The sequence below is a fragment of the Gambusia affinis genome, linkage group LG15, assembly GCF_019740435.1.
Source record: "Gambusia affinis linkage group LG15, SWU_Gaff_1.0, whole genome shotgun sequence".
NCBI lineage: Eukaryota > Metazoa > Chordata > Actinopteri > Cyprinodontiformes > Poeciliidae > Gambusia > Gambusia affinis.
In genome coordinates, this window is record NC_057882.1 from 11,543,362 (window position 1) to 11,565,003 (window position 21,642).

The following is a 21,642-nucleotide window of genomic DNA, read 5'->3' on the forward strand; positions in this document are numbered from 1 at the left end:
ACTACCTCCGTTTAAACTTTTCAAAATAAAATAATTGAGTCTGGTTTTAGCGGTTTAGTTGGAATCAGAAAGAAACTATAGTTAATTTATTTATGTTGTTTTATTAAACGCCTTAGCTGAATATATTTTTTTTCGGACATGTTTTGTCATATTTTGACACATTTTTGTTTCTCTCAAGCGAACTATTTTATTTTTATTTTTGGACAACTTCCTAAAAATGATAACATTGAGTGTGTCTTGACTGACACGGAAGTGTCATTTTCTTCTTCGCGTGATTCGTTAGAGAGACTAATAAAACGATGCCACCTCTTGGCAAAAAGTAGAAATAAAATAATGTTTACATTTCGTCAAATAAATAGAAATGGTTATTTTTTTTCCCAAATCACTTTTGGCATTATTATTATTATTATTATTATTATTATTATTATTATTATTATTATTATTATTATTATTATTATTATTATTATTATTATTATTATTATTATTATTATTATTATTATTATTATTATTATTATTATAAGAAGAAGAAGAATAAAACAAAAGAAATAGACGGGCCCTCGAGGACCGACTTTGGGCACCCCTGCTCTAAAGATATGACATGTGGAAGACACTTTTTAGACTCATAATAAATTCTTCCATTGTTTGCAACTTTTTATAGTTGTAAATAACTATAAAGAGTTATTATATTATATTATATTACATTATATTATATTATATTATATTATATTACATTATATTATATTATATTATATTATATTATATTATATTATATTATATTATATTATATTATATTATATTATATTATATTATGTTATATTATATTATATTATATTATTCTTTGGTTCTAAGTGCCTGCTTTTATTTTGAAGTTCTTCCCTTGCGTAGCTTGTTTTGGTTCATCTTTTCCTCCTCCACGGCGCCCTCTGGCGGTCACTGCTCTTCTCTGTCAGGTCGTCATAATACGCTGGTTTCAGCGGCAGGGCTGTACATTCAGCATAGGTTTTAAACCTCTCCCAGGCTGTAATGTCCTGACAGAGAGCAGTAGGTTTGCTTTGGGATCCGTAGAGGACAGTGGGGAGACCGCGGCGGACAGATCCCTGAAGGGACGGAGATGGGATTCATCTTAGCCGCTGGGTTGGCTCCCTGTCGCCGTGAAGAAAGCTTCATTCGCTTTCGCTTACCTGGAGGCTGCAGCTCGGAACCTTTAAATTAAACTTCAGGTTGGTGCGAAGCTACTGTCGATTGATTGCCTTTTCTCCGTTGATCTGCGCGGCGTAGACCTCTTGTTTAGTCTGCATGAGTCGTTTTTTATGTGCAGTGGAAGATATACGCAGTTTTCATTACATCGGCTTCTGCAGTGCCTCGGAAACATGCTGGGTGACCCAAAAATAACCACATCAAAGTTGGGGAGGGGGAGGGGGGTTGCACGTTGAATCCCTCTGTTGTTACCTGTAAATACACAAAAAATAAGTTGCGTTTGTGTGTTTTCATCTCCAGACTGAAAGTGAGTCGACCTGCTCTCACTTCTGATCTTTCCAGCTGGACCAGAGGATATGAGAGGCTGCAGGAGACGCTGATGGAGCTCCAGGAGTTGAGCTGGCTCTGTCTGGTGGCTCTCTTCCTCGCCTCCTTGCTCATAGTACTGGGATGGCTGCTCCAGTACTCGCTGACTGTGCTGCGGCTCTGGAGGTCCAGGAAGGCAGCCAAGCAAGGTGGCCGAGAGACAGCCTGGCTGCAGCGGCAGCAGCATGTCTTCTCCACTCAGCCCCAACAGATGCAGGCTGGAGGCGTATTGGGCTTTCTGCTGATGAAGCTGCGCTCTGGCAAGGATGGAGCTGCTGCCTCTGAGGCTGGGGTCAAAGGCCTGCTGACCTCTCTGTTCTCCTTCAGGTCCTTCAGGGAGCACTGGCAAAGAACCTGGGTGAAGGCTCTGAACGAGCAAGCGTGCAGGCATGGGGTGAGTTAAGAGCTTAAGCAGGTAAAAGTGTTTCATACACTGATGCACCCGGGATTGCTCGATTAAATAGAGGCGTGAATAGTTAAGCGGGAGTTCATGAGCCCGTGGGAGGGAGGTGTAGGAGGTTTTTTTGTTTGAGTGTTTCTAATCGGTGAGAGGATGGATGGATAGAGGCTTGCGTAACCGCTCTCAATCAATGCATAAAAGAGTAAAGAGGCGAGACTACTCAGCGTAGCCACAGCAACACCCACACATAGTAAAAATAGTGTGAGATGGATGTGTGCTGTACAGACAGAAAATCACATCTCACCTTTTTCCAGATGCTTGTGTCAAAACAAGCTGCATAAGTGAAAGATTCGTGGTGGTCAGTGTTTCGGGCAGCTGCCAGACAGAAAACTGTCAGAGGTTTATCGTGCGTTTCTAAAGGTCCTTTTCCTTAAATAGTTCCTTTGATCTGTGTGAATCAAAAGTCTGGACTTCACAGTCAGGTGTTTCCACTGGGGACTTGCAGGGGCAAAGAAAGGCTCCCCCTTATCCTCCTGTCACTCGCCCCACTTGTGAAAAAAAAAAAAAATGCTACAAAGCGAACGTGTGTGGGAGTTTAGAGGGGGTCAGATCAATCCGCTCGGTTAACCAGCAGCCCAAATACTGCGACTCCATCCTCACCGCTGCCAAATATAAGCACCAGCCCTGGATGAGCAGGTAAACACCGGGCGACCTGTCAATCAGACCTGATGAGTTTAGCACTCAAGTCTAATTTAGTTTGCCTTTTTCTTTCTTTCTTTTTTAGTATTAGCACCTTTGTTAATTTTGATGGGATTCCAAAGTACACCTCGTCCTCAAGTATCCGTCCCTGTGAACTTATCCACATTTTCTCACGTTACAGCCTCAAACCTTATGTGATAGACCAACACAAAATAGCACAAACTGTGAAGTGGGAAGAAAAAAATGTGCGAGATTCAAAATTATTTGCAAACAAAGAATCTTAAGAAGTCTGGTATTTAGGCTTTTTAGAGCAACTTCTCCTCAAAATGTGGTGGAAAATCTTTTGGCTGTTTTGCTACCAGTGCAGATACTGAAACATCCAGCTTTTCTTTTCTTCCTTTCAAAATAGCTGAAGCTTAATTATAAAATCAGCCCAGCTTACTTGAAGCCGCTGAAGAAAGGTCTCCCCACAGTATGATGCTTCTACCACCATGTTTCACCGCGGGGATTGTTTGGGTGGAATTATGCGCTGTTAGTTGTTTACCATTACCCACACACAGCATTTTATTGACTGCTGTGTCTCCTTGCCACTCTTCCATTCATTCCAGATTTTTGATTGCGTGGAGTTGCATTTACAGGGATCAAAGCAAAGGAGGCCGAATACAGATGAGATGCACAGGATGCTTTTCCGATTTTGTAAAATTTCTGAAAACCATTTACTGTTTTAGTTCCACTCGCCAATTGCTTTGTGCCATCACCAACAAAAAAAATCACAATAAAAACATAATAGTTTGTGGTGGTAAGGTGACAAAAAGGGAAAGGACGTGAACCCTTTTACAGACTAATTTAGCATGATTTGTCTGAGTAAAGTGATTTTTCCTAGAAAAAGCCTCATTTCCAGTCCACTGCAGAAAGTGATAGTTGTTCCGGTGCCAGCTCAGTTATCTTTCAAGGCCCTAATTAGTTGATCCGTTTTGCCCTTTGAAGCTGTTTGTCACGAGTAACTCAGCCAGCCTCCACTGAACCTTGGCTGCACTTTGGACACTTTAATGACTGTTTTATCCTTCCAGATGCTAGCTGCACTTCACTGTACCTTCATTCATAAGACAGCTGTGCAGTCATAAAATAAACCACCATGCGACCAACATGTGGTCACTGACAGCAAAATCGCCCTTTAGCAAGGCAGTTATAGGGATTGTACTCAGATTGAGCTGTTTTCACCTTTAACCTGTAGAAACGGTTAAAAAGAGGGAGACGTTTTTCTTCTTTTTTTGGGGCCGACGCGGTGAGGTAGAGAAAAGCTGCCTGGGTCTTGTTTGTCTTTGTGAGAGCCAAAGTGTGCTGAGCTCAGTCATAGCAATAAAATACCTGAGCAATCTGTCTGTAAATGTGTCTGGGTTGCAGGCAAATCAGCGGATTGTTGTCGAACCCTTAAGCGCCACAAATTTCACTTGGACCCTTTCTAGCCGAGATAATCCTTGATTCCAGGTATAAAGGTCTGATGATGGTACAGTTAAAACCAGATACATACATTGCAAAGCTATTTTTTCTGACTGTTGGTCAATAAATAAGACTAAACATTTCTAGTTTTAGATCAGTAGGATTACTTAAAAGTATTTCTAGTTCTTTTGCTGGAACTTAGGCCCGTTCCTCCTCACCGAATTGTGTAACATCTGTGTAGGCCGTCTTCCTACCGCACACCTCTTTAGTTGTTCTTGCAGATTTTCTTTGAGACTGAGCTCAAGGCTTTGTGATGACTACTCCAAATCATTGCTCTTAAGCTACTTTGTAACCAATTTAGCAGTATAATTAGGCTCAATGTCCATTTGGAAGTCCCATTTTTGGCAATTATTAACTTCTTGGCTGATGTTGTGACGTCCTGCTTTGGTAGATCCACATAAAGTTCTTTCCTTTTAATGATTTCCATTTTACGAAGCGCACCAGACATGATGATGCTGCCACCGCTGTATTGCTATTCTTAAGCTTTCAAGCATCCTCCTTTTCAGACCACAGGACAAGTATCCAAAAACACTTGTACCCGACTGTCGACGTTTTTGGTTGCTTTTGAAGAGATGACTTCTTTCTTGCTGAGTGACCTTTTAGCCCAGATAATATAGCATCCAGTTCATCGTGGATAATGTCACTCTCACTTCCAGTCAACATTTTTATAAGGTCATTTGCTCTTGCTATGGTGTGTTGACTCGTAACAGGGTGTTGAGCTATGTGTTTCTCTTCTTTCCAACATTTGCTTGAACAGATTAAAGTGATTTTAACCTTCAGGGAGTTTGTTATCGTTTTGCATGGAGCTGCAGCAGCCGTCTGACTTCATCTCAGCTGTGATGCTCTCGTTTTTGACTCAGTCGCCAGAAACCGGACAGGAAAAACCTGCTTTAGGATTTTGTCAGGTTGCAAGAAGCAGCCTTACTGCATTCTTTGCCTCTCTTAAACATCTTGCCTGACAGGTTCCTGCAGCAGAGGCGGAAGCAGACAGGAGAGCGGCGATCTGCACCAGAGCCCCCGCAAGAGTCACGTTCTGCTCTGCTTCGCAACTCTGTTTCTGCGTCAGACAAAACAATCGTCTAAGAAATCTAATCAGATGTGTGAGCAGGGTGTGGTGTAAATAACAAAGCTGAGTGTTTGTCTTACTGAAAATGAAAGTCAGGAAAGTGCAGAGGATAAAATACTGATTAAGCAGTGGGCACCTTTTTCAGTTTTTCTTTTAAATGCACAACTCAAGGAGTGTCTCTTGATTATGGAAAAAAAATCAGGATCACATTTTTTCTGTTTCTGTTCCGAAATCACAGACACTGTCACTAATAGAGCTGGAAAAGTACAATGCATGAACTTCATTTGAAGAACAAAAAAGAAACTCTGTTTTTGTAGTTCATTCAAATTTAATTTGAGACCAGACTTTCGATCCAGAGAAGGGGAGAGTGGCTTCCTCAGGTGGAGGAGTTCAAGTATCTCAGGGTCACCAAAGTTTTATGCATGTTTTGTTTGCAACAACTCTTTAGGGAGCCTCCACTTATCTCCTGTGCCAGTTTCGTTTATGAAAGATCACGTGTGTGTGTGTGTGTGTGTGTGTGTGCGTGTGTGTGTGTGCGTGTGTTTAAAACATCGCAGACAGTTTGTGATTCCGAACAATGCTACGAAACTCAGAAAGAAGGTTGTCTTTGTCGATTTATGTTAAAACCGTTTTGCGAGAAAGGCTATTGTTAGAAGAAAAACGATAATGGTGAAACCATTACTGACTGCATGTTTATGTACACGTTTTTAATTAATCATAATTTTTTTCTATTCAACCATATTGATCCATTAGGCTTATGAAAATGAATGAACGCAACAATCCACGGCTGGCAGCTACAACATTTTTTGAGCAATAGGGAACAAAATTGAGTATTATAATTTTTCATGTTTGTGTAATGACTCTCGGAAATTGCTATATTTACTTAAGCTTATAATACTATAATAAGCAGATAGCAACTCATCCCTGCTGTAGATGAGAAGAGGCAGACAATGAATCTGATGGACAAGAATGAGAAAGAAAATGTTGTTTATTGTTTTTAAGTTTTTGCCACAAGACAAACATGTCAGAAACTGACATGTTTGTCAGTTTCTGACATGTTTTGTCAGAAATCAACACTGATTTCTGACAAAACAAAACTGTTTATGACCCATAGATGTCAGCAACACAATAGGCTTCAACATCTCATTTCATCTGAACCTGTTAGAAAGAGGACAGAGACATTATGATTTGCAATATATGAAAATGGAGAATAAAGTATTGCTTTCGACTCCGTGAGACAAATGTCACAGATATATTTAAATTGCATTGATCTTAAGGTCAAAGTGACATATTTTAGTTCTCAGACTGCTCATAAAACGCAAGCTGCTGTATTTCCCTGAGGGAGTGTAGCTGCTTCGTTGTAGAAAAACATGTGCCTCCTGATTATTTATACAGAAATTAAATCCTTTTTTTTTTTTTGCAAATAGACTGACTAACTTACAAAAAGATCAAGCTTGTTTTGGGTTTATTCATTAATATTTTCCTGACAGCAACGAGGAAACCTCATTCTGTCTCTGTAATGTTGACTCAGAGTTGTGCTTCTCATAGCAAAACGTTCCTCAGGGAAGACCTGACCTTGACACCCAGAGGCCACAACAATGGGATGAGAGTAATAAAGGCTTCAGAGGGCCTGAGACTCACTTTCAGAGCTTCCTGTGTGTCCTGTCAATGCTGCATGGAGGGGTTTCAGACAAGCTTGCCGTTGTTTTTCTCTAGTCTTTGGCACCTCTTTTTGAATGATAGTTTTATCGTAGCATGTGTTGTTGGTGCTTTCAGTCCTTATGGTCATGAACTCAGGGCTGGATGTTATTTGACCAGGGAGGGAAGTGGTAGTCCCTTTTGTAGAGGAAAACACATTTACGTCACCCTGGCCTGGCAGATGAGCAGATGGTCGAGTGCATGGTAGACTGTGGACAAACTGGGCGTTTGTCCACATGACTTTACCAAACAGCGATGTAAAGTGACCACCTGTTAGTGCAGTTGTGTTATACGTACTCCTTTGATATTCTTGAAGTAATAAGATTTGGGATTTTCTTTGCCACCAAGTTTAGCATCTAGCACCAGTAAAGATTAGAGAACAGATTCCCAAAGCTTAAATGACTAAAAAAAAACCTAAAAAAAACCCTGATCTGTGGATATTCTGTAATTTCCTTCACAGTCTCTGAGGGTACCTATACTTGAAAAGCAATTAATTGCAAGACTCACTATTTCCACCATCCCTAAAGTATTCCAGTGGCCATGTAAGTCAGGATATTTTCCTCATTTCTTTGAGATTAAGGAAGTGGCAAAATTTTAAATGTTTTCCAAAAGTGTGCACACCCTGCTGAAATGCTATGTTTTTGTAGTGTTAAGATAAATAACCGAATAATACATTGTGCAATCCCAATTCCACTAAAGTTTTGACATGCAGAAAGCATAAATAACACCAGAATACAATGACTTGCAAATCCTTTTCAGCCTATTTTAAATTGAATGCTCTACAAAGGCAAGAAATTTGATGTTCAAGCAGAAAACTTTATGGTGGTTTCCAAATGTTCACTCTTTGGGGAGTTGATGCCCACAACACTTTCCAAAAAAAGTGGGTTTAGGGGCAACAAAAGACTGGAAAAATTGAGGAATGTTTTAAAAATATATATGTTTGTTTGGAACATTCTACAGGTTGATTGGAAACAGGTGATTGTCATGATTGGGTGTGAACGGAGAAAGGCCTTTTTCTTTTACCAAAGGCTCAGTCGTTCAGAGTCTAGATTTCTACCAAAGAGAATTGAATCAATTCAATGTGGTCAAATCGTTCTTCATCGAAGTTTCAGTTTCAGGGTGCAACTTGTGAGCTATTGCACATCAATAAGATATTTTCTCTGTCTGAGTTTTACAGAATTAATATCACACTAAATGTGAAAATGCTTTGAAGCTATTTATCATGGTCTCATTTTTTTGCATCCTACCTGACATTTTAATATACTGTTGAGAGCCACTGTGTATAATTTTACTGAGGTCACATCACTCCTGTCCTCCTGTCATCATCCTACACCTTCAAGACATCAGAATGTCTTTATCCATCTGCATGCTGAAGTATTTCCTGTGCAAGCTGTTGTATTCATAACTTCGGAGATGTGATTTGCCTGGGTTACTTTGCACAGAAGGCTTGACAGACTGGCCACCCTCGATACGCAGAATATAATGCAGCAGCATCCATGGCTGACACAAGATGTGGAGCAGTCATCATGGGGTGATGGAGAAGCACATAACGGGGTGCATCTGCTTGAAAGGAAGCTCCCCTTTCTCTCACAATCTGCAATTATAAAGAGCCTTGTGATTAGCTTCGTGATGCAGTTAATTTCAATGGCTGCCAGTTGCTGGATGATTAATGGCCTGTGATTATGCTCAAGCACTGTAGATTCCTTCCTATCGACAGGGGACATTAGGCACTCAGAGCTCATTTAATATGAAAGTGCAGGAAACAACCCGTTTTATCCTTCAATCACAGCTGTGGGCGAGATTAATCTTCAGCATCCGGTTTTACTTTAATAGCCAACTTTTACTAAAATTGTCATTTCCCTGAGGTTGATTGAACAAAACTGGTTTGACTTCAAAAAGATAATGCATGGTCATAATTTGACTTGAGCCTTTTGCGTGACACGTCAAAGCACCGTTGTAATTGTGATACCGACATGTGCAAATGCACAGTTTGGATGTAATGCTTACAAGGCTTATGTTACTCATGTATCATACATTCACATTCTGTAAACCAGTACTGTTTGTACTGATTTAGTGACTATCTATAAACCCTCATTCAGTGCTGATGGACATTGTGATGGTGGAAACAAAAGAGAACAATGATAAAAAAGTTGGCAAATAACAGCTGATTGTCGTTGCAGTTTTAATAAATCGTAATTGCATCATTTGATAACTTTGTCTGACTTAATATTATGTTTATTAAATTTCTTGTCATTTACAATCAATTACAGTTCAATTTACCAATTGTTCGAAGAAGTTGCATTGAAGGGGAATGAATTACTCAAAGTATAGGTCATACCACCACACCGTGGCAGCCACTTGGAGCATTTGACTGAATTGTTTGAAGGTTATAGGACCCCAGGGCAGAGACTGACTGTGGAAAGAGCAGTTTTAGTAATAAATATCTAAAGAACCTACAAGAAGAATCATATAGAATGGGACGTGGATGGGATGGGAAATGACAAAGGAACTAGAAAAGCTAGATAGCTGAGGTGGAGCAGCTAATGGCAGAATGAAAGAGAAACTGAGGGACGGAGACTAGTTATGAGAAAAGGAGCTGAAATAAGACTCAAAAAGAGCTACAAACCAAAAGGGAGGGAATCGGTGATACTACTAAAAACAAATGCGATGGACTGGTGACCCGTCCAGGGTGAACGTCCACCCAGAACGGTAGCTGGAGATAGGCACCAGCACCTCCTGACCCCACTAGGGTCAAGGGTGTTAGAAAATGGATGGATGGATGGATGGATGGATGGATGGATGGATGGATGGATGGATGGATGGATGGATGGATACTACAATCAAAGGAATTTACTGATGGGGAAAAATCAAAATGGCAAAAATAAACAACTGATAATAGCAAGTCCTCTTCTAATAATAATATACTCAGAAGCAATTAGAAAGGAACACAACATCAACATACCTAATTTAATTGAACCTTCATAGTACAGACAGAGCGTCGGCATTGCATAGCATGAGATTAAGTCATGTGATAGTTGGTTTATTGACATTATGGTGTCACAGTAGTTTTGTTTTAGCAGTAGCACAGATGTGTGCTGTATAAACTGTGTCTCTAGGCTGTCGGGGTCATGCCACATCATATTTTTACATATCCAAATAATCTGTGGCAGACTGTCCTAGCTAAAGGTCCTATGAGGTATGTCACAAAATCACATGAAAATAAAAAGCATGCTGGTACATTCATTGTATCTTTGTACAACATAGGAGTGCAAGGTAAATACATATTTGTGCAACGGGAATATTAATTTCCTCCGAGTCATCACTTGTCTGTGTAGTCGAGGCTCATTAAAACATGACTAGTTAGTGAATTAAATGAATCCCTGAGTATTTTAATATAAATCAGTCTGACCTGTGGAGTTTGTATGAAAGTTTCAAGAAATCTGATGCATCTAATCTGGAGAATCCAGAACTCAGTACTAAAACTTTCGTACAGCCATCAGAGTGAGGCTTATCAACATTTCTGTTTGAGGAAGTAAGTGTACAAAAGTATCAAACACTCAGTCAAAACTCATCAGTCAGATTTAAGTTCAATCATCAAAATGAGACAAGTTTATATACATTTATGCTAGAGGACGTTGGTGTGCAAAAATATTTGAAACTAAAACTCAGTTCAGTCACTACATGTAGATTAAAGCTGTTCAACTAAAGTTCTTGTTTTCCAAGGTGAACATGTTTTGTTTCGATATGTTGCAGTTTTCATTATAACTACAGTGTATCATGGAAGCCATGTTCCTTAAATATGTCTTTTTCTTTTAGTGTGTCTTTGTGAAAATGTTCAGATTAGTGTCGCTGAACTAGAGGCATTGTTTTTAATTCGTCGTGTGCGGTTGTAAACCTCATCAATTTAAACGTGATCAGAATGCCCCAGAAGGAGCACCACATGTGTCAGCACTCTTATGCAAACAGTTTTTACTTGTTATAGTCTTGGCCTCGGATTTGCAAAGTAAACAGAAAGCACACAAAAGGAATCATCCAAAAGGGTAATCAGAAGCCAGAGGGCCAGGGTATTTCTGACTGACCCACATGCTTTACAGAACCAGCTGGACCCAGAGGGAGTGATGCTGACAAACCTGACATGACACCATGGATGTCCTGAGGAGGCTATCTGCACACTTGTCCTTCTCATAGACAAGCAAAAATTCAATTCTGTGATTACACACAAACGTTTTGCATAGTACCTCTCACAAAACACGAAAATTGTAAATAAGTGTTACACGTTCTATAATTCATTGCACTAAATTAAAAGCTCCGCTTATTGTTACTCCAAAATACAGTTCTGTAAAAAATTAAGAGCCCACTGCAATGAACCCCATTGAAAATCTCCTGGTTATTTAATTAAATATTGATTTCTAAACTGAGTTAAAACATTAGTGTTGTTGTTTCCGAAAGTTTATATGTCATCAAACCAGTGGTACACAGAGCACTCTGGCACGTCTATTAATAAACATGACTCGGATGCATAAAATGGAGACAAACCCACTGTTATCCACTTTTATTGCTAAGAGTTAGCATTGCAACAAAAAGCAAATCCGTGAACAACAAATAAGTGAACAACTAAGTTTTTCAAATATTTTTTAATGGATTCAGAATATTATCATTGATAATGTTCAAAAATACTTTATTGATCCAAAAGAGAAATGGTATCTGTGTCCAAATCCTAGTTTTTGTTAGAAGTAGCATATCTATGAATACTTCCTGACTCCTTTTTATAGATTGTGGATGGTTGTTTTTCTGAATGAGCCTTGTAAAGGACTGGCAGCCTCTCCACGGTAGACTTCCTGTTGGCCTAGTGAGAGCAGATATAAAAAGAAGTGAGTATGTAGACAGTAGACAGATACACTGATGGGTTAATGAAGCTGGAGGAGTAAAAAGTTCAGCCCAGATAATTAGCAGACAATGAGATGAGCTCAGAACACACACAGAATACAATTCTGGTGACCCAACGTTCCCTCAGGCTGTATTGTAATGGGATCCATGTTGGCAGCGTGGCTATAGTGTTTCCTGAAGACATTTACGAGAATAGAAACTTGTCCCTGCTTTTTATCAATTGGTTACTGTGTCTGACGCTCCAAAGAACCACAAATCTGTGCTGGAAACGCTGATTCTGATTTGTGTGGTATTTCTGCTGTGTTTGTTTTTCTGATGATTCAGTGGCTCAGGCTCTGTGAAGCTTCCCAGACTCCCTTTTGTCTTTTCCTGCATCTTTGCCCACGATACTTTCACCTATCATTCTCTTTTGTTCCGATCATATTTTTATGAGTCACCAATCTCTTATTCAACAGCAGCCACATAAACCTAACAAACTGTAGTCCATCACATATTTTCTGCAGTTTTGGATGTACAAAATGATTGGACATCTGTGCAGGTTTTCTAGCCGGCCAACTGAAGTAAACGCAGCCAGTTGTACAGACCGGTCACATGACTGCAGTGCTAGTCTACTTGAACCTATGTAAGCTTGCAGTGTTGCATTTGGCCTCCTGCCTGTCCGCCTGTAACACTGACACACACAGACACACACACACACACACACACACGCACACACGCACACACACACACCCACACACACATATCGTAAACTTCATTATATCCCCCTCAGCTCTTCTGCCCCGCCTCTACTGTTGTGTTTGACATAGATTGGACTCGGACCCAGCGGAACATATGCTCTGACAATAGGAGATTTGTTTTACCACATTTGCATCATCTGTGCCAGTTAAAACCGTCCAATCGAGCCAATGTTTTGGTTCATATGCACAGAACCGGACCACTGGTGTTTCCATGATTTCCTTGGATTTCTTCTCAGTAATGAGACACCAGTTTGTGTTGTATGGGTTATCCTCCGAGCCAGACTCTCAGGCAGGAAATGCAGTCAGTGCTTAGTTTGCATGACTAAGCACTGACTGATGCAGTTTTTATTATGGACGTTGCTGGAACAACTGACTCGCAGAATTGGCTGAGCAGCTCCAATCAGTAGACGTTTATTAGGGGTCTGTATAGATTTCTATCAGTTTCTGCTTACTACCAGAAAAATCTGTTTTATTCATAGTTTTTTTTTTTTTTTTTGCAAGTATGCATAGATCCAGATTACCAGTAGTCCACCTATCCATAAAGCTACCTTTTCTTTTATTCAGGTAAGTGCAGGCATTCAAATGCAGAACACAGGTTTCTCCAATATTTAAAAAATTATTATCTTAGTAGCATTTTGGAAAGGCACACTTTTGAGAACATTTAACTTTGGAAAGCACTAAAAATGACTTTCTCTCTCTCTTAGATCAGGAAGAAGCCTTGACTGCACGGTTTCTGCTTTAGACACCACAACTGGAATCAAATATGCTTTAAATTCAAATGTCTGACCTGATAAACGAGAAATACGAGAAGTGCATTTTACTGTTAGTCAAAGGCAAAATACAGCAGAATCCTTCCTGTCATATGCCATGTGTGTGTCCTATTTTTCCTATTGTATACTTATTACAATTTTCTCCTTCTCTTCCTCCACCAGAGTTCCCTCCAGATAACTTTTGACAGCAGTCTCCAGTTAACCGCTGGCTCTGCAATAGATAGCGTGACCTACACTGACCAGTCTGCAAAAAAAATGGTAAGAAATGCATTTAGTCTTAATACCGCCTTCTTCTTTTCCGTATTAGTAACAAAAACTGAAATGTATTTTATTTACATTTTATTTGATAGGCCAACAAAGAGTAGCGGGTACACCTTTACCAGATAAAATCCCAGTTAAACACTCTAAAGTTTAACTGGGTAATTCATCATACATCTGCGAGTAATCTGTGTGATAACGAGGGATACTAGCTCCAGGCAGAGTTTCTCTTTCTGACAGTGGAACCTGTCTTATCTCCTCTGTCCCGTCATGTCAGACGCCACGTTTTGCAGAGACAAACCCAAGATAGGTTTCTGTGACACGTCTTGTCCTGTCTTCCTTCTGTAGGTGTTACACTGTAAATGCCGGGTAGACACGCTGACGTTTCCTGTGACTGTGACCCAGCAGTCACCCGCTGCTGTTTCCATGGATACGTATCAGATCACTATTGCACCTATGATGGCTAAGGTATGAAACCACAAGGCCAGAGCTGGTTAATCTACAAAAGAAAATGGCAGAAAATTATTAAAATGAGTCAAAATTGCTACTACAGACACCTAGGTTGTATTACAGATAGAGTGCACTGACTATTATTGTTATTATTCTTGCTTTTATTTTGCTTTTTGTCCCTCCATCAACAGGTGGACGTGTCCCTGGAGGAAGTGGAGGACGAGGGCTTGCTGATATCTTGGACTTTTTCCAAGCAGCCGTCATTTTCTCTCACTGTGTCCCCGTGTAAACTGCAGAGACAGGTAAGAACATTCGATAACCGACACCATGCTCATCTGATATACCTGTGAAGGTCTCATTTCTATCACCGCTCTGTCTCTTCCAACCAAAAGCGCGCACGCATTCAAAAAAAAATAAATAAATAAATAAAAAATCAAGCGTACGCCATGCAAATGTTTTCCTTGTTTTTTCTGCTCCCAGATTCCTTTAATAAATCTCAAGCAACCTCTTAGGAATTTGCATGTTAGTCACATTTTAGCCCATTTAACTAATCGTGAGTCACGGAGGAAATGTCGCTCTTAATGCCGCAGCATGAGCATGCATGCCCCCGTTTGTTTGTGGCAACCAAATATTTATCGTCAGTAATTAATTTCACAAATGACGACGGTCGGAATTAGAAAGCAGGGATGTAGGACAAACCGTGAATGGAGAAGAATTTAGCATATGATTTGAAATAGTAGGAAATGAACATTAAAGCAGGGATTTTAACTGGTTCTGTTTAAGCCCATGATGCTCAGCATCATTAGAGGAGGACTGGATGTTGCTGTTTCTACTTTCTCAGGGATCAGAGGCTGCAGCAGACCTGGACATGATCAAAGGAATGGTTGAAGACACGCTGTTCAGCGCCCACCCGGCCATGGTCCTCAACCTCAAGGCCTCCATGTTTCCTAGTGTGGTGAGAAAAGCGCTCTGCTTATGACTCAGAGCACAAATTAACTATCATCTATTTTTTGACGTGATTGAATGCCAGGGGCTGAATTCTGCTGGTAGGTTAAGGGTTTAAGTGGATTAAAACTCCATTCTGCACTTTTATCCCTGCACACTCCCAGTCTCCAATGGACCATCTCTCAGTGGGAGCGAGTTCCACATCCCACGGGTTCTTAGTGAGGCGGCTCCTTCTCCAGCAGCTCAGGGTGACCTTAAGTAAAGGTCAGATATTCTGTCCCTGCATCAAATAATTTCCGCTTAGCCTTTTTTAAAATTATTATTATGCTGAGAGTCCAGCTCTCACTTCCTCGCTGTGCTGTCTGAACACACAGGCCTGTGGTCCAGATCAGGGGAGCTGTGCTGCGTCCTGAGTCTGGACCAGCCGTCGGCAGAGAGGAGGACCTGCTTCCTGTCTGTGCCGAGAAACCCCGACACTGCCCTGGAGTGGAGCGAAGAAATGACTCTGTAAGCTTCCACATGTTCTTCGCGGTTCTGCAGGATAAACTTTTTTTATTTTATGCAGAACATAAGTAAAGGCTTATCAGCATAAGAGTCACAAGCTAACAGCAAGTTAAGTCAGTGTAATAAAAACTCTCACCAAGTAAAGTATTTGACAGTGTTTTACATTTTGACTCTTCCACATATGTTCTGCTTCGGGTTCTGAGAAGTCCTGTTCTTTTTTGTGCGTTTAAGGGAGATTGGCCCGGAAACCAAAGAGCTCAGGTTCAGGCTTTTGGAGCGGAGCGGCACAAGAGAGCGTAAGGAGAAGCTCAACAGCAATTTGTTGCTGGCCTCAGTCCACGAACCTGATCAGCAACATCGTTTAGACTGTTCATGCAAAATCATCCGCATCTGAAACTGCACAGCTGGCAGACTCACTGCAATAGATTATTTCTAGGAAATGCTCAATGTTTAGTACCTTGGAAAAGTATTCGTACCTCTTGAACTTTTTCAGAATTTTTGCCATGTTAAAACTAAAGATGCCAGTGTATTTTACTGGGAAATATTTGATAGACCACCACAATGTTGCACAACATAAGTTGTTTTAACTATTTTTACAAATTACAATTGGAAAGGGGAGACTTGCTTTTGTATTCAACCTCCTTTACTCTGCTACTCCAGAATAAAATGTTGTGCTTTAGTAAGTTGATTGTTAAATGCAGCTCTGTTGTGTGTAATTTAAATCCAGCTGTCCAGTGAAGGCCTCAGAGGTTTCTTAGAGAAAATTAATGAACAAACAGCACAATAAAAACCAAGGAACACTGTGGACATTTTAGAACGTTCTCTGTTCGGTTTCAAAATGCAACTTTTTTTCCAAAATGCGGAACACCGTGTGTGATGGGAAACTATCACTACCCAATTCCCCGAATATATTATCCACATTCTGAAACACGGTGGTGGAAGTGTCATCCTGTGGGATGCGTTTCTTTAGCAGGAACCTGATAATTGATGTATAGGGAAGCTCTCCATCTAATCTGAATGTGCATGAGTTGTTTCACAAAGAAGAATGGGGAAAAATCTTCGAGTCCAAGGTGATAAAAACGCGCAGCTTCAATTTAAAATAGAAAAAAATAAATAAAACACTTCCACTTTACAACCATGTGACATTTGTGTTGGTTTATTAAAGAAAGTTCTAACAAATTGCTCTGGGATTTGAGGGTGTAGAGAGACAAAACTTTGAAAAGTCTCTCAGCTACAGTAAAGGGTCACATTCTGTATGTGTTATAAAAATGTAAAAAGTGTGTTGGCGTTATTTGTAGTGACATTTCTTCATGCTCAACCCTGACAGAATTTCTTCCTGGTCATGCCGCCATCGCCGTGAACCTTCAGTCTAAAACCCCGACTGGGCAACATGTTCTGTGTCTCAGCTCTGGCCCCGGCTCAGCACCAGATGCTACCATCAGCACAGAGGTGAGAACTAGATGTCTTTACAATTTTTTATTTATTTTTTTTTAACTTTTATAAAGTTACTTTCATCCATTAGAATATTTTTTTTTATCTGTCAATAATTCAACTTAAAACATTTTCCCATTAATGAAATGTTTGATTTTTGTAAGTTACCATGTTCTTCTGATCTTTACAGTTTTATTTTTTTTTTTCTGTTGAATGTTACCTCTCTACCTGTTGCTTGTGTTTTTCTAGCTCCTGTATGTAGAAACCGTAGACCCTCGCAGTTCCCAGAACGCTTTCCCTATTCGCTCCTCGTTGACCCCTATGAAGAAGGTCGACGTGGATCGAACTGTCACCCCGGATGGCACCGTAGTCACTACCGTCACCACCGTGCAGTCACGAATGAAGCTTGATCGCAGCCCAGGTTTGTCTGTAGAGCCAAGAATCTTATGGCGCCTAGCTGCCGCAGATTAGTAACTGTACAGTCGTTTTGCCTTTCAGGTGATTCCCCGCTGCGTTCGCCATCCAAAGTCGGAGTGAGCGAAAAGAAAGCAGCCGTGTTGGTGGACGAAAGAGGCAGCAGCAGCAGCAGCCCCAACCCGAGCAGTGAGTCCCACACTGAAAACCAGACATTGTTTTGCAAAACAGATGCAAAGTAGGATAAGCTGCAAGCAGGGATGTAACACGAGTAAAGAAGAATGAACTTCTTTTACACTTTATGCGCTCTGTCTGTCTGGACGCTTCTCTTCAAAAACCTCATGTGGTGTTTTGTAGCACTCGCATCCCAAATGTCATACTGAGACGTTGTTTCCGGTTTATTAGTGTAGCGCTGACATAGATGTGTGTGTGTGTGTGTGTGTGTGTTGCTCAGAGAGCAGCCGCCTCTCTAATGGCCTGGATCCTGTTGCAGAGACGGCCATTCGGCAGCTGACAGAGTCTGCATCCAAATCAGCCCGGAAGACGCCGACAAAGAGGAGCACACTGATCATCTCCGGCGTGTCAAAGGTCAGAGAGCAGACACAGTGTCCTAAGGAATCCAACTAAACACCAGAATCATTTTTTCTGTCTTCTCTTAGTAAAGTGAAAATATTGATATTTCAAACTTTGGACCTATTATTAAGAAAATATGCCATTGCGCCTGACAATGTGTGCGATCTATATTTAGTGTCCAATTACATCCCCTCTACTGTACCAGATAATAGTAGAATGAAAATCTTCTGACTTAATTTTTGACTTAATTCAGTAGAAAGTGTACGTGCATTTAAATGAAAGATTCTACATATTGTTAGAGTATATAGACACAGATTTCTGATTATGTACAGAAATATATACAGAAAAAGTGCAAAAATATTGATACACGTTGAACTTTTTCCTGTTTTTCTGTAGAATCACAATCTGGTCTGTTCTACACTACTTGCTTCATACAAAAGGTCTGGACTCTTGTAAATTGAGAAATGATTGCTTCCTGGAGACATTGTGGACTGTGTCAAAGTTTAAAATTCTACCCAATCGCTGTTACTGTTGATTTAATATTTGGAAGTGTGGCCAACAGACTGAACCACATTGTTTACTTCCTCCGCTACCGTTGCTAAAGCTACAGGCAAACTACGATTCTAAAACAGCGTAGAAAATCGACGCCATCATTCACAACTTCTCTGTCTGTTCACTGACTGACCCAGTTAAAATCCAACGTGAGAAATTGAGCTCAATGGGAGAAATCACACATGGAGTACTGAAGGGAAATGAGAATCAAACAATCTGCGTAGGAAAGCAATGGCCCCCAGGATGGTACAATCACATCAGTTTATTTAATCATAATTGAATTCAGCTCTTCTGAAGACGAGCATCCCCACAATATGATCACCTGGGTGTACCATGGCCCAAAATTGAACATTTTTTGAGAGGATGACTAGTTATTGATTCTTCCATCTGATGTGTGATCCTCTGCAGCTCCTCCAAAGTGATCATAGGCTTCGATCTTGGTGTTCAGCTCTGTCTTAATAGGCTTACAAATACATTTGGAATGGCTGTAATAGAAAAACCAACAGCTCTGTTCAGCGTCACCAACCTCGCTCTCTGATAATCAGTCATGAACATCTCCATACTCCCATCAGGTTCCTCTCACCGAGGACAACTGTGCACTATCAACCGGCTACGCGGCCGCTATGGATGCGGCCATGCACGGCAACCACTTCAGGTTGGGGCATCACCAGGACCCTGATGAAACCACTCCCTCTGACGTGTCGGAGCGCCCCTCTGTGGATGACGTGGAGTCTGACACCGGGTCCGCTGGCGCCTTGGAGACGCGCAGCTTGAAGGACCATAAAGGTAACGTCAGAGGTAGAGGTGTTAAAATGTTCATTTTGCAATATGAGAGCTTACCTGTTCTCGTATTGCTTTAAAATATGATTTATATTATAGATTACATTTTTTAAAATTATTTTTCACTATCTTGTTTACAATGTAAGTACATATTGTATTCTTACATAACTCTAAAATTGGGAGGTAACTAGTTACATTTACTCAATTACAGTTTCTTGAGTAACTTTCTTGAAAAAAATTTACTTTTAGGAGTTTTCTTGGAGTAATTATATTATAAGGCATCACTACTCTGTTTCAGTAAAATTTCTGGGTTCTCTACCCGCTGTGAGTAACTTCACTGAATGAAAAACAAACATGTTTTAAACAAAAATTCCCCAGAGTTTTGGTTAAAGTTTCATTAGTTTTATATCGAAAGAAACTGATTTGGAAAAACATATATTTTGCCTAATTTTGTTATTTTTTATTTGTTTGAATTGTTGTCATTTTGGTCCTTAAAATACCAAAATTTCCACGTAACTTTACATTTTGTTTCATCTGTTTATGTTATTTTAAAAATATTAAATGATTGATAATTTGATCAATACTTGAGTAGACATTTTACCAAATACTTTTTTACTCTTAAGTAATTTCTCGGATGGCCACATTTAACCAATTGTAGTTTACAGAAGTCTGGTTGAGCAAATGCTGCCCTCTAGAGGCTGTAGTGCAACATGTGCAGAATCCAGATTAAATTGCCTGTTCAGCAAACATAATTAGTGCTAATAAATTAAATCAACGAAGGGTTTATGTCAGGAATCAGCTGGTTATTTTGTGGCTCTATGGGTGAGTGATGTGTTTCCCTCTGTCCGCTCTTCTGCAGTGGGCTTCCTCCAGAGCGGCTCCAAGCTGCTGTTCCGCAGAAGACACAGAGAAAAGGAGCCCTGCCTCAGCCAGTCCCACGAGGACATCTCCAACATGGGCAATAACTTTGCAGCCCCGGCCACGGGCCCCACCCGCAAAAAGTCTGGCAGCTTCTCCCGGCGCATCATCAAGCGCTTCTCCTTCCGCTCTTCCGGCAAATCGAAGGGCAAGGCTGCTGCTGCTGCCAACGGAGGATCGAGCTCTGTGGATAATTGATTATAATCATGAAAGGGAATATTAAAGACTCTGTGATCAGCCCGTAACAAGCTGACAATCCCAGTGGGTTACAACCTGCACGTCCTGAAGGAAGGATGTTTCTGGAAGGAAAACTCTCTGAAATGAATCTTGTACTTCGTCAGTACAAAAAAAAAAAAAAAAAAAAATCATGAGATTATTCTAAAATGGGTTGGTGAACTCGGTTTTCTTTGACGAGTGGTCTGCTGCTCAGTGAAAACAATCGCTGCAGGGGATTTTCTTTTCTTATCCCTATTTAAACACAAACTACTGTGTTTGATTAAGACGGGTGATGGAAATACTCTAAAACTATATAATTATGTAAAATCGCCAGTGTGACGTTGCTGGATGCACTTTGGACTGAGGTTCTCTGCTTTTTTTTTTTAATGGCACATGTCAAATTTTGAAGGATGTAAAAATATAATTTATTATTATGTGTGTCTCTTAAATGCTATTTATTTTCTTCTGCCAAAACCAAGTCATTCTAGTTGCATTACTCTGTAAATTAATGACAGGTGTGCTTTCTATGCAAATTTCGTTTTAAATACATTTAGGTAACATACCAGAAATCTATCTCAGCTGAACTGTGCTGTGCATTTTTATCTGCTTAAAAAAAATCGTGTTTCATGTTTTATCTTATACCCTAAATCAAAAAAGATATAGCATTTATATCAATTTTGTGTTATGTAGTTGTTTTCTGTGGGATATCATACTTTAGATATGTCTTTGAAGATTCAGACAGACGTTTTATGCTGGGCAATAATTTTATTCAATCTGAATTTAGTTTTAAATGGTCAGGTACTCAAAGGGATTCCATTACTGTAAATACTTTCATTATTGTGCAACAACACTACTTGCTCTGTGTTAAATAGCTCCAAGTACAATAATTCTCTACAGAAAATCCAGACTAGTTTATTATCACACTGTGGCCAGTCAGACGTTTTGATTTTCTTATTGGCATTAAATATCATAATAATTATTTTTGAGCAATTGAACCATTATTTATTAGGGTGGGATAATCATAACTAAAGCAATTTTACTGAATGAAATTGTTTAAAAACTTTGGATTTGATGCTGTGTTTTGCTAATCCACAGAATATCAAAATCAGATATATATATGTGTGTGTGTGTACCTCCAGGCTTCCATAGCTCTCTATTGAGTTAGTTGGATTCTTTCTGCAGACTTGCCTCTTAAACATGGCGGTCCATTAATGTTGGGTCTCCATCAGAACTCACTTCATCTATTCCACAACGAGCTTCTGCGTCTAAACCGTCTACCAG

General features: G+C 40.1%; 1 protein-coding gene across 3 annotated transcripts; it reads left to right on the top strand.

The window, feature by feature from the left end:
- Positions 1-1,080: 1,080 nt before the first annotated feature.
- On the top strand, positions 1,081-21,340 carry c2cd2l (c2cd2 like). Of its 3 annotated transcripts, none has more exons than XM_044140894.1 (15): positions 1,081-1,220; positions 1,540-1,957; positions 13,483-13,578; positions 13,927-14,046; positions 14,220-14,330; positions 14,870-14,983; positions 15,138-15,237; positions 15,348-15,480; positions 15,709-15,773; positions 16,805-16,926; positions 17,158-17,329; positions 17,407-17,511; positions 17,777-17,910; positions 19,020-19,233; positions 20,087-21,340. In XM_044140894.1, the coding sequence occupies exons 2-15, from the start codon at positions 1,577-1,579 to the stop codon at positions 20,341-20,343; spliced, it is 2,124 nt and encodes a 707-aa protein (XP_043996829.1). In that variant the 5' UTR covers positions 1,081-1,220; positions 1,540-1,576; the 3' UTR covers positions 20,344-21,340. The 3 variants fall into 3 exon arrangements, with proteins under 3 accessions (XP_043996829.1, XP_043996828.1, XP_043996830.1); XM_044140893.1 differs by having other exon boundaries at positions 1,083-1,220; positions 1,498-1,957; XM_044140895.1 differs by having other exon boundaries at positions 1,083-1,220; positions 1,498-1,957; positions 17,816-17,910.
- Positions 21,341-21,642: the final 302 nt, after the last annotated feature.